At 40.4% G+C, this 13217-nt stretch overlaps 1 protein-coding gene across 1 annotated transcript; it reads right to left on the bottom strand.

The window, feature by feature from the left end:
• Positions 1-5332: 5332 nt before the first annotated feature.
• On the bottom strand, positions 5333-8964 carry LOC131899241 (zinc finger and SCAN domain-containing protein 4-like). The gene is made up of 3 exons (XM_059250693.1): positions 8569-8964; positions 6111-6270; positions 5333-6024 (listed from the first exon to the last, which is right to left on the bottom strand). Exons 1-3 carry the CDS (start codon positions 8962-8964, stop codon positions 5333-5335), a joined length of 1248 nt encoding a protein of 415 aa, XP_059106676.1.
• Positions 8965-13217: the final 4253 nt, after the last annotated feature.

A 13217-nucleotide genomic window follows, 5' to 3' on the forward strand; every position in this document is an offset into this window, starting at 1 on the left:
GTCTCCCAGAAGCCATCTGTGGCCAATAGCTAATATTCAGCCAGTAGTGGGACCTCCTGACCCCCTTCACTAACAAAAGCTTTAAAGTCCAGCACCCAAAGCTTTCTCCAGGTGTGCAAGGAAGAACCTACAAACAGCTAGAAAACTCTACTTATCTGAGGTTATGAATAAATCTACACACACCATGCTCTTTCAGTCCATTCATTTTATTATTTTATGTAAGCTTCTGATCTCTCTGCTCATCTCTCTATGTTCTACTTCTTCTCTACATCTTCTTTTCAGCTCTCATTCTTAGCTCCTCTCTTGTCTCACTATCCATACATTTCTAACAGAAGACTCCTTGCAATGCTGAGAAAAGTTTCAGTACTCTAAAATTCACAGCACATTCTTAGAATAGATGATAAAGATCATAGCCTTTACCATGGTAATCCAAGCATCCAAGGTCTGAAATCAGAGGGAGGGGGTGCAATGCTCAGAGTGACAAACTCCCTGAGACATAGCCATTTTTCAGGATACTTGGCAAGCAAAGAAATTGCAGGGTTTTCTTTGGGTGCTTTGTGATACTATCATTTGAAAGACAACTGCAACTCTGACCCCGGGCATAGCTGTAAAGTTTTAAACTCATGATTTACATACAGAGGTCTTTAGTAAGTTATAATACTAGTTTTAATTCTATGCATAAGTGGAGCAGAAGTATTTCAGGTCCAATGCCTCACTGATGAGCTATTGGCAGTTGACAGCTACTGGATAAGGGAAATCATTATCTTTGAGTTTGTAGTCACTGGTAGGTTTCCTACACTTGGTGGATGATCCTACACTCATGCTTGTTTAGGAAGCACTAAATAGTCTTATACGCTATCAAAAAGAATGACAGGATTTTAGAGATGGGTCATATGAAAAGCGATACAAGAAGGATTGGAGTGAACGAATAGAGGATATATAGAGGCTCATATTTCATTATATACCTGACTGAAGTTTCCAAGACATTTTTTAAAAAGCATTAAAAAAAACTGTGGATAATGATATAACAATTGCACATAATATTTTTAAAAATGGTGAGATGGCCGGGCGGTGGTGGCGCACACCTTTAATCCCAGCACTCGGGAGGCAGAGGCAGACGGATCTCTGTGAGTTCGAGGCCAGCCTGGTCTCCAAAGCGAGTTGCAGGAAAGGCGCAAAGCTACACAGAGAAACCCTGTCTCGAAAACCCCCCCCAAAAAAAAAAAAAAAAAAAGAGTTAAAAATGGTGAGATGTATGTCATTTATTTGTTGAGTGCATTTCTTCTGGGTATGTGTACGTTCTCCTATGTGTTCCCATGGGAACTGGGCAAGCAAGTCATTCATTAGTGTCAGAATCTTGGGAGAAGGGACCAGCGGGTCAGAAGATAAGGTGATAGGAGGACAAGGAATATAATGTTTGGACCTAGGTGGCTTTACAGGTGAACTTCTGTGAGGTCAAAGTCACTCTGGTAGTTATGATATAGATTCAGTCTAGGGGAGAAACAGAGCCAGGCAGTAGCAGCACACACCTTTAATCCCAGTACTTGGGAAGCATACACACCCTTAATGCTTGGGAGAGAAAGGGATATAAGCTATGATGAGACAGGAAATAAAGACTTTCTTTGCTGGAGACTTTTGAGTGAGGACTTAGAGCTTTTTAGGCTGAAGAGTTCTAGAGGTAAGATATGGCAGTAGCTTGTTCCTTTGTCTCTCTGATCTTTCAGCATTTACTCCAATATCTGGCCTGGGCTTTTTATTAAAAGACATTTTATGATTCGTGCAACACATGTCTAAGTGGCTATGCATACAGCATCATCACTGTGATTAAAAATCTCACAGATTGTTGTTGATGGTTAGTCTTGATCATCAGCCTGATAGATTTCAGGCTTTATATCTATATATCCATATATTATAAATATATTTATATTTATATATATAACAAATCATAAGTGTAATATATGTTTAATTAATAAAAAGAAAAATATTATTTTCCTTAATTCTTGAGTAAATGATTTCTAATATATATTATATATTAGATATAGATACAGATATATTATGATACATTTACAGTTGTAATTTATTATCATTATTATTTATTTATTTATTAGATTACCTTACACAATATGGGCTTTGCTACTATAACAATGCTAGTGGGGACACATACCCTAATCCTGTCTAATCAAAAAAAAAAAGCTCTTGGTCTAGTCGATGCTGATGAACTTTTTGTGTCAGGGATCAGCTCTTAGTCCAACTGGCGCTAGTCGGCTCTGTCTCAGGGAGCAGCTGCAGTCTTACCATGTGGTATATGGTGGTAGTGTGACCTGTATGCAGGATGTCTGCCTGTCTACTGGACTCTTAGTCCAGTTGGGTGCTGGCAGGCTCTATCTCAGAAAACAGTTGCAGTCTCAGAGGGTGGGTGGGATTTGGGGAGGTGGGGCTTGGGTTACAGGGTATGATGGGGGATGGGAGTAGTCTGACCTGTGTGTGGGAGGTCTGGCTGCCAACTGGCCTGAAACTGGAACTCCAATGGGTGAGGGTGTAGGGGCATAGGGTTGTGCCCCTCGGCCCAAAGCCTAAGGGGTGGGACGTGTTTTCGGTATGAGGATAAAGACTCATCTCTTAGTCCAGTCGGGTGCTGGCAGGCTCTGTCTCAGGGAACAATTGCAGTCTCAGAGGGTGGGTTCTGACTGTTTTCTTAAGGTGACCCTTTTCCATCCATGTTTACACAACATTGTCAGACCAGCCACTTCACTTGAATTGTAGTGTCTACATATGAGAGGCAATAAACTACACCTTCTTAAATCCAATGGAATTTCATCAATATTTGATACTTCATGTCTCTGAGAGTTAAGATTTTCTTGCAAAATGAAGAACTAAGTCTTCCTTCTGAATCCCAGTTTGTGGAATCAGCATGGTTTTTCTGATACACTTTATGTTACAAAGAAGTTCTCATGTGATTTATCTTCAAGAAATTTTACATATGTTTCCCTTTAAATGTTCTTATGATTACAGGCACTTGTGGCAGAAAAACATGGCCAGATTAATGAGTTTGATTTTTCACCCTAAAACGGTCTTTCTGAGATAGCCGTATTGTCCACATGTATATTACTTGACAAACATTACTGTTGGTTTGATTACACAGGATTAGGGCATGTGTCACCACTAGCATTGTGATTTGGATCCTTCTGCCTCAACTGCTTGAACACTGATTCTCTATCCTACTCATAATACACTAACTTGTTATTGCAATTACTCATGTTGTGGTGACAGCCAAACATAAAATTATTTTTGTTGCATCTTCATAATTGTAATTTTGATACTTTGATGAATTGTAATATAAATAGCTTATTGCAGGATATAGGATATAGGATGCCTGTGTAAGGGTCACTTGGCCTCCAAAGCAGTTCAGACCCACAGGTTGAGAACAAGTGCATTTGAATGTTGGATTACACACATCTGCCACAATGGGCATCAAAAACTGAACCTTTGATTTTACTTCGTGTGTGTGATTTTTTTCATTTTGTTGTCTTTAGAAAAGCTCTCATGTAGGCAAGGGTGCCTGGAACACACTATGTAGCAGAGAAGGACTGAACTTATGATCCTCCTGACCACATCTCCCAGGTGCTATGATGCAGGAATGCTCCATGCCATCAGGATATCTCATTGTTATCAGCTGAATTCTGTTTTCTGACACTCACATGTACAGGTCTTAACCCCCAAACCTAGGATATGACCTCATTTAGAAACATATGGAAAACTGTGGTTCTATTCCAAAATTCTTAATCCCACAAAGGCTACAATCTCTAAAGATGAAAAGGCTAAGAAATCCCCACCATCACAATCCAGGAATCTTTAATACTGAAATCTTGAGAGACTAAATCCCGCCAATCTACAAGTCTCATGAGGAAAATAAAAAGACTGGAGAATATATCATAAAGAAAGGGATTAGAAAGCCAAATTCTGGGAAAGGATCAGCCACAAGGTATGCCAACAATAAGAACTTCAAAGTGGCCAGGTGGAGATGGCATACCCCTTTAATCCCAGCACAGCGGGAGGCAGAGCCAGGCAAATCCCTTTGAGTTTGAGTCCAGCCTGGTCTACAGAGCAAGATCCAGGACAGGCACTAAAACTACATGGAGAAACCCTGTCTTGAAAAAAAAAAAAAAAAAAAAAGAACTTCAGAGTCAAAATGTATAACTTGTATTGGTATTCATGTCAGCTCATTCTGTATTTTAATAAATTGAAGGCTCCTGGTGGCTAGCTGTAAGGCTGTACTACGTACATCAGGGAGATATCATGGTTTGCCACAACACGTCTACAGGTTACTTGAACTCAGCTAGGCTTCAACCTGGAAATCACCAACACATACACAGATGCCAACATCTCAATCAGCCTATGCTTGTCTTCAACGCTGCACAGAATCCTGTTTTACAATATACATATTACTCCTGTTTCCTTTCTGTAAGATACTTTTTAGAGTTCATTTGTTAAAAACATTTGCCAATTGCCTTCTATTTGTCATTACGTGAGGTCAGCATCCACACAGCCCCCTCTATTCCACAAGTTTCTAGGGACCTGTGGATAGAGCTATGAAGATTACAGTGGGACTATAATGGAACTGATAAAGATGGCTCGTTTGAGCCACTGTGAGCAACTGAAGCTTTTTACTCTACATCAGGACCCTGTCCAACCTGTGGGGGCACATTCTTGAACTTTAAGCAGTAATCACTCATAGCATGGGAGATGACTGAGAGGGCAATGCATTTACATTGCAAGCCTGAGACTTGGGATTGAAACTTTAATGGGGTACCAAAGTCAGAGGGAATGCCAGGGCACTGACATGAACCTGTAGAGATAAGGGCTGCAGAGCAGAGAATGTTTGGAATCTGTAGTACCAGACATACTTATGTACAAAGCTCCTAACAAGAAAGACACTGTCTCAAACAAGGCAAAAATAAAGAACTGACAACACAGTCCTCTATTGTCCATTCATGCTGTGGACCTGAGGCCAAAAAATAACAGCAGACAAAAACTCACAAAATCACAAGCACAGGCCACACAAAATACACATGAGAGGCAATTGTATTACAATTCCATTCATTTATTTAATATATATCAGGCAGAAATTATAAGCTATTTAAGGCTTTGGAAAAATATTACTTAACATAAAACAGACTCATCTTCTTTATCCACACAGACAGATGGAACAATCCAGAAGTTACAAATCATGTCTTCAATGGTTACTTCCTGTTTAGAAGCTACATGCTTCTTCATCTACAGATGAAACAGTAAGCTGGAGCCCTGCTATCATCTGGTGGGGAAGGTACACAGTTCACTCTGCTTTGTGGCAATTCCTCTGGTGACGGTGGTATGTGGATGACTGTCGGAAGCTACGGTTACACAGGGAGCAGGTGTAGGGCTTCTCTCCTGTGTGAATCCTCTCATGAGCTTTCAGATTGGTTTGATTGCTGAAAGACTTTCCACATGTACTACATTCGAAAGGTTTATTTTCCTGGTGTATGACCTTATGTACTCTCAGGTCTGAGCGAGTATAGAAGCCCTTATGACATGTTTTACAGACAAATGACTTTTGCTTCTTGTGTATTCTCTGGTGGGCGGCAAGTCTACTGGGATATTTAAAGGTTCTGGGACATTCCTGACATTTGTATGTCTTTGGGTCTCTGAGGGGTCTCTTTTGGCGACCCCCACGTGTGGAGCTTGCATCATGATTCTGGCAGTCTTCTGTCTGCTCTGGACTGGAGATCATCTCTGGTTGTACCTCCATAGGGACATCTTCAGAAGAAGTTCCTCTATGAATTTCTTCCTGGTACCTAGAGGTGACTTGACTTGTTCTGCTTAAATCCAGAGGATTTCCATCAGAAGCTCTTCTGTCTTTAGGTTCATTAAACTGAACTTGTTGGATAAGGGAAAGGGAGTCCATCTCATTTCCAGGACGACTATCCCCATCATTTACATCACTAGTGCTCCAGCCATTGTTTTGGCCATCTTCCCAGTCTTCATGTCCTGTGGAAATAAGACAGTCTATGAAACTGTGCCCAGAAAAGATCCCGACACAACACCCTTCCTCTGTGCAGCTTCCTGACACTTACCTGTTGTCAATAACATGTCTTGGGGGATTGGCAAGGGTGTCCTTGCACTCTCTTGTATTGAACTTCTTGCTAGCTGCTGCCCTTTCAGAAGGTTGAAGGTTTCTTCTAAGGACATATTCTTAGAAAAGAGGGCTTCCTGCCCCTGCATGGAGATGTGAACCTGTAAACAAAGCCAGAGGACCATTACCAATGAATCTGTGGATTTGTGGATGAGTGAAAACCTGTCCTCTAACTGATTGCACAGAATCACTGAACTATGAGTTAAGTCATTTGTCTATCTCTCATCTCTAATGGTGTTATTCTGTCATTCACAAGTTATGTTCTCTAAAGTCCTTATTCACAATGTATTTGCAAGTGTTGAGTCACTGTACCAAGGGAAAAGGTAAGGTTAGGTTTCTGCAATGTCTAGCCACAACATTTTCTTCACCTGGTCAATGCATTGAACAAGAAAAGGTATTCCTGTTCCAATCCAGAAAATAGAGACTTACTCCATCAAAAAAGGCTTCTCATTTTTTTCCAAGCCTGTCCCCATTCCACCCAATCTAGGGCAACTATAATGAAATAGCTGGTTTACTGAGAAGACACCAAGGCTAGGTAGGACATATCAAGGAGGGAGGTAGTCTGGAAATCGAGAAGACCCAAAGGAGCCTGTAAAAATTCTGACATAGACTTGCCTGTGGGGCTTGCACCTCTAGGGCCTCCTCTGTTAATTGATGGGTGTTATCTGTTCTAATATTTTTTTTCTGTTTCACAAAGAGTTGTATGGCTAGTGTTTCTCTGTATCTCCTTAATTTGTAGCTCCTTATTTTTCCTCCTTCTCTTGCACCCAGGATCTATAGTTATTAATCAGTGCCCAGAACCCTTAATATTTCTGTATTCTTTGTCTGAAAGATGGCTGCTATGCTAGAAGCTCCTTATTCAGCCTTTGATTAGCAATGGTTGGTTTTTTTCTGAAATTCTTAGGATGTCTACAGTAAGTGTGTAATTGATGTCCTTTTGGTGTCCTGGTGTCATATTGGCAATTGTAACTTTCTGCTTTCATGCGCATGACTCTGACATTTTCATTCCCAGATAGCTGAGGATTTCCCATCCCCCACTTCCGGCCATTAGTCTGTCAGTGGTCCCTATCTCTTACACTGTCACTTCACTTTGCTGTGGGAGTGGGTTGTGTTTCCAATAGCTATATTTTTGGTTGCTAAATTTAAATACTAACTCTAGATAAAAACCCTTGGTTGATGATGCCCTTAGTATCATAGCTCTATTTCTAAGGGATGTTGTTTTCTATTATTAAGTCCTTAGTACAACTCACATCTGACTGAAACACTTCTAACACATATATTGTCTCCACCTAAACATGCTGTCTCTGCTGTTAGGAACGTGACGGCATTTTATTTGGAATTCAGTTTCAATCATGAAATGATCAGTTTAAAACAAAATCAAAGGAGTGAAATGTGGGATAAAACAAACTAAAATGACAATGTGTGCATAGATTAAAAACCTGAAATAAACATCAGGGTGTGGTGGTGGACAGTTTTAATCCAGTACTTGAAGTGCTGGGAAAGTATAATTCCTCTGAATCCTACTCAAGCCAGTTGAACAAAACTCAGTCCCAAATGGGAAAAAAAAACCCTAACCAAGCAACCAAACAAACCAACTAATATCCAAATTTAAAAGTTTAAGGCAATAAGAAGTTATTTCAACCATGACATTTAGAAATGTATGTATGCGGTGTTTGAAAAATGTTACCACCTTGACCATTTCTGAGAGTAACTGAGAATTATGCAGACCTAGACATTTAAAGAAGTTTCAATGTAGTTACATCCAAATTAAGAATTTCAGTTCTAAAACTTTGAATTGCAGCCCTTCATCAGGACTTTTCTTAGGGATGTGTTGGTGTTGAATGTGCATTTAATAGCCACATTTCAGCATCAGAAATCATATTCTATATTCCTGCACATTCAGTTTTTTACATAGGAACTTAATGACATGTAGTAGACAATTTAGAAAACCATTAAGCCAATTAGATCCTCAGTTTCCACAGCCCAGGTCCTGGAATAACAGGCTATGTCTGAGAGCCAGAATTTTAAATGTGTGCTGCAATTCCAACTAAATACTCATAATTACAATATAATCACCTACCTAAATGAGCCATCTTCCAATCCCAGCCAGGGTCTCTATTCTAAACACTTACAAGCTTTGCTCAAATATCATCTCCCAGTCTCCCTAACACCATGTAAAGAATTTAAATAAATGTATCAGTCAAAAGAGCCATGCCTTCTTGCACTTTTAAGACCATTAAATTTATATCACATTTATAGTAATACATAATCTCCATTGCAAATATTTTGTTGGAGTGGGACAGCCTCACATATAAAATAACTACATCTTCTTACTTTTCCCCAAATATAAATGACTGTCTTGATTGCTAACTTAACCATCTCTCAACCAAGGTACTCACCATGGCGGGAGGCTTCAAGCACTCATCAGTCAGACTCTCCATGAATCTCCCCATGTTTCTGCCATTTGATTCCCACTTCTGTTTCAAGATAGACTTGTCCTTGTAGTGCCCAGTTTTGAGAAACTGAGCCAAGACCAGCTGAGAAATCATCTGCTCCTTGCTATGCTTTTCTGGCTTCAACCAGGAGGTAAATGACTTCAAGATTGCTTGCAGCTCATCCTTTGCACAGGAACCATTGTCATTTGTGGGAAAGTTGAGCTGAGCAGTTGAGGAGTTACAGATATCTTCTTCCCACTGTAGAGAAGTGTCCTGGCTTGGAATGAAGTTCCTGTTGTCTAATACAAGGCCACTTTCTGGTGACTGGGGTTCAAAGGAGTTGTTGTGCTGGGAAGCCATTCTGTTGAGACTCCTCAAAAAATTCAACTTTCTCAGTCAAGTATCTCTCTTGTGACTTGAAGATCTATTTAAGAAATTGGTGAATATGTTAAAGCTATAAATTAAAACAAACATAATTAAATAATAACAACTAAGAGTCTTATCACAGATGGTTTCTATCTTATTGAGGATTTACTATTGCTGTGAAAGACACCATAATCACAGAAACTCTAATAAAGGAAATATTTCATTTTGGTGGCTCACTTACAGTTCAGAGGTTCAGTCCCTCATTTTGGGGAACATGACCTCAGAAAGGCAGAGGTGGTGCTAGAGCTGAGACATCAACAGATATAATCTTACTTATTGATTGAAGCTTGGGAAAAAGACCTCAAATCCAACCCCAATAGTGACTCAATTACTCCAGTTGGTGTGGTCCACACTACAGGTGTGCCCTCCACATCAAAGTCTGGATTAAAGGCATGTTTCATTCAGTCTTCTACCACAAGGCCACACCTCCTAAGAGTGCCACTCCCTATGAGTTTATGGGTCCCAGATACATTCCAATAAACACAGTTCCATTTTTTCTTGACACTAAATACTTAAACAGAGTCCTACACAATTTATTCTAGAGACCAGAACAAAGAGATGTGACTGTAACAGTACATGACTTATCAGAGAGAAACATCCTAGGTTGAGCATGGGAAGTCCTGAAGGAAGAGAACAGCAAGGTGTTCAGTAGCACAGGACCATCTGTTCCTTCCCTATAAAAGGTGAAGTTGTAGATGCTGAAACTCAAATATTAAGATTCACCCTTGTCTCCCATTCTAAAGAGCCACAAAACTAAACTTTCATAAGAAAAACTTTGAAACTGAATGACCAACAACCTTTAACTCACAGCACAGCCAAGACAAGTCTATAAAAAAAAGCATATGGCTATCCTTCAGAATTTTAATGGTTAAACCCTTGATCAGAAAGTTCCAAAAGACCACACTACATATTTGAGATCTCCCAAAACTGTGAAGCAGCATCTCCCAAACCCCACAAATATTCACAAAACACACATACTCAAGCAACAAAGAAGTCAAATGTTCCTATTCTACAGTTACTTGTCTCTACAGTGAATTTCTCCAGTGATTCCAGCTGGCACTAGGAACCGATGTGTCTCCAGGTCACTGCTCTTCTTCATCTGAGGTTCTGTTCAAGTTGACTTCCTTTTATAGTGCCTGGCTTCAGTGATTCAATCTGAGATGCCTATCACTTGATAATAAGATTGGACCACACCTCCTGTGTGTGGGTGTGGCAGTCAACACTTTCATCCTATCAATCATTAAGTGGACTGGAGGATCTCCAGTCCCAGAACAGCCTGGTAGTGTAGGAAGTCCAGTGAAAAGCCTCACTAGAGCAGAAAAAAAAAAAAACAAGCTAACCCAACGGGAAAGACACTTGCCCCTCTGATTGAATTACACATGAAACCCTCCTCGGCCCCCAGCTCGGCATCTCTATGCAATCCTGGAATAAGCCATGGAAGGAGAACACATCCAAAGCAAGCATAGTCAGTCACTGCAGTGAAAGGGGACAGTAACATTCTGAAAGAAATATAAAGATTGTCATTCACCTACTATGACTTCTGATGTGTAGCTCATTCCAAACTGGTTAAAAATTTCTGATATCCAGAGGGTTTGGAATTCAAATGCTGCAATGAACGAGGTAAAGCCTTGGCAGTAGAATGAGACACACAGAGAGAAGAGCCCAGGAGGTGTCTGAAGCACAGCATAGAAAAGACAGCCTTTCCTGGGCTTATCTCTATGGACAAAGTGAAGATGTTTGATTTGTTTTACATGATGTATGATAGATATGTGAGGAGGATTGTAGTTTAGGGTGCCCTTAAAATGTATATACAACATGTGGATTTCCCTGAAGTGATACTTTAAATGTGCTGAAAAGTGATTTATATTTGTATGTTAATAGATAAAGTTGGCATGGAGATCAGAGGTCATAGGGAGTCTGGAGCAGAAATCAGGCAGTTGTAATCCAAGCCTTTAATGCGATGACCTGGCAGGCAGAGTCTTGGTGTGGTCAAGGACACCAAGGCAATCTTCAACCCCAGATCCGAGGAGTAGAAGCCATAGAATTGTAGTGCATGGCCATCCACAATGACTTTGTGAATTCATAAGAAGAATGGACTGAAAGTAAACATATTGCAACAACAAAATCAAAGATAGAAAAGTAAACAAAGGAAAGAAAAAAAGTAATCAAAGGAATAATGAAGAGAGACCAAAAATCACCTTGCTCTTTTGGGCCACCCAATTTTAATTCCTCCTCAGATCACAGTCTTCATCTCATGTCTATCAAACCTCATGTTCTCCAAAAAGAAATACATGCCACTCTCTCTGCCAACAGAAATGAACCTGCTACAACCTCTGGTTTTTCTATGTTGTGTCTCAGACTCTCCTGCTTGCCTCCTGCCTTCTGTCCCATTCCAGTGCCAATGGTCCACTAGATTGAAGACAATTGATTTGACCTCTCCTGGCAACAATCACTCACAAATAGCTCCTTGGTTACTGATGGAAATTTAACAATTCTTATCAAAAGTATATTGAAAATGGAAGAAAGAATGAAGGATTAAATAAATACAAAAGGAAAGGAAGAAGAAATGAAGAGAAGATTAGAAGATTGTACTTTAAGGTGCAAAGTTATTAAAGATTACTTTTGGGATCTGGTGGAAATAATTAGATTTTCATCAGAAGGGATGAATACAGTTCATTCTACATCTAGTAGTAAATACTCGACAGTTCCTGTTAAAATATTTTTAAACTCAATTCTAGTCACAGCAATATAGTCAATTCACCCTACCCTGGAAAATCTCAATTTTATCTTTATCTATATGTACATATCAAAGTAATTCTCACCTGCATATTGTGTGATGCCACAGTAGCAATTGCTGAGCTGAACCGCTGAGTCTGTCCTGTGTTGAGATGACACTCTGGCCCTGATTTATTGCTTTCTTATTCCCTGGTCCCCTTTCCTACTACAGAAGTAGATTTCAACTCAACTCTCAATCCATAATATCATGTACATAAAGAAATGAGGAAATTTTAAATGACTCTCCACCAATTAGGTATCAGTACAAATGTGTACAAATCAAAAGAGCAAATCCAGTGAAGCAATTAGGAGGACTTCGGGGAGAAAACATCTCTGTGAGTCAGCAGTTTCTCAAGGGATGCAGAACATGCAAAGAGCCTATGTTAAGAATGTGAAGTTGCTGAATGTAGTGTTGTACCCAGAATCCCCAAAGAGCACCAAGAGACCAAATCTGATAAAAAAATTTTTAAAAAAGCAAAATCTTTTTCCTGTTGTTGGGTAAACCCTGGCCTCTCTGTCTATCTGATGCAGCAGAGCAGGAGAGACCCAGAGTAGCAATGGGGCAGGGTTTTCATAGGTAAAGCAAGGGGTTCTTCTGGTCTTCAGACTACATAGGAACAGATTTGGGATTGGTTTATGTGAGTGACAGTTATGGTAGTAAGTTTAATTGGCTAGGGTTAGTTTGGGGTTACAGTTACCCATTTCTGGGCAGGCATGGACCAGTCCCATGTTTTGTCCCTGAGCTGCTGTGGAGACTGGCTGGCCTAGCAAGTGCTGACTGTAGGGGCTGGCTCAGTGGCACAGACTTGGTGTGTTCTATCTCCTGGTCCTGCTGGCAGGGGCATCAGTGATTAACTGTCTTTTTTCATGGCCCTCCCAGAAACTAATAGCTCAGTTCATGAAACTGACATTGAGGCCTGATCTCTGAGAGAAGACTATGGTGGTATTGTGTTCCCCAAAATATTGTGTACCCTAATAAACATATCTGGGGTCAGAAAACTAGATACTTAGGATAGGCAGTGGTAGCACACACCTTTAATCCTAGCATTCCAGAGACAGAAATCCATGTGTTCAAGGATACAGCCAAGCATGTTGACACACGCCTTTAATCCCAGAAAGCAAACCTTTAATCCCTGGGAGTAATTGCAGAAAGCAGAAAGGTGTATAAGGCCTGAGGACCAGAAACTAGAAGCATTTGGCTGGTTAAGCTTTCAGGTTTTAGAGCAGCACAGTTCAGCTGAGCGCCATTCAGATAATGAGGATTCAGAGGCTTCCAGTCTGAGGAAACAGGATCAGCAAAGGAACTGGCAAGAACTTTTAACATACCTGCTACATCTGGCGGCCAAGGTTTGTGCTAGGAATTCACGAGAAAGCTGCTTGCCTGTGGCCTTGTGGGCCCCAGCTCAGACTTG

This window comes from Peromyscus eremicus, chromosome 1 (genome assembly GCF_949786415.1).
Source record: "Peromyscus eremicus chromosome 1, PerEre_H2_v1, whole genome shotgun sequence".
Taxonomy (NCBI): Eukaryota; Metazoa; Chordata; class Mammalia; order Rodentia; family Cricetidae; genus Peromyscus; species Peromyscus eremicus.

Coding starts and splice junctions, on each gene's coding strand:
- LOC131899241 (XM_059250693.1), bottom strand. CDS start 8,964: ATGGCTTCCCAGCACAACAACTCCTTTGAACCCCAGTCACCAGAAAGT. Junction 6,271..8,568: donor GCTTGAAGCCTCCCGCCATG/GTGAGTACCTTG, acceptor CTTTGTTTACAG/GTTCACATCTCCATGCAGGG. Junction 6,025..6,110: donor AGACATGTTATTGACAACAG/GTAAGTGTCAGG, acceptor TTATTTCCACAG/GACATGAAGACTGGGAAGAT.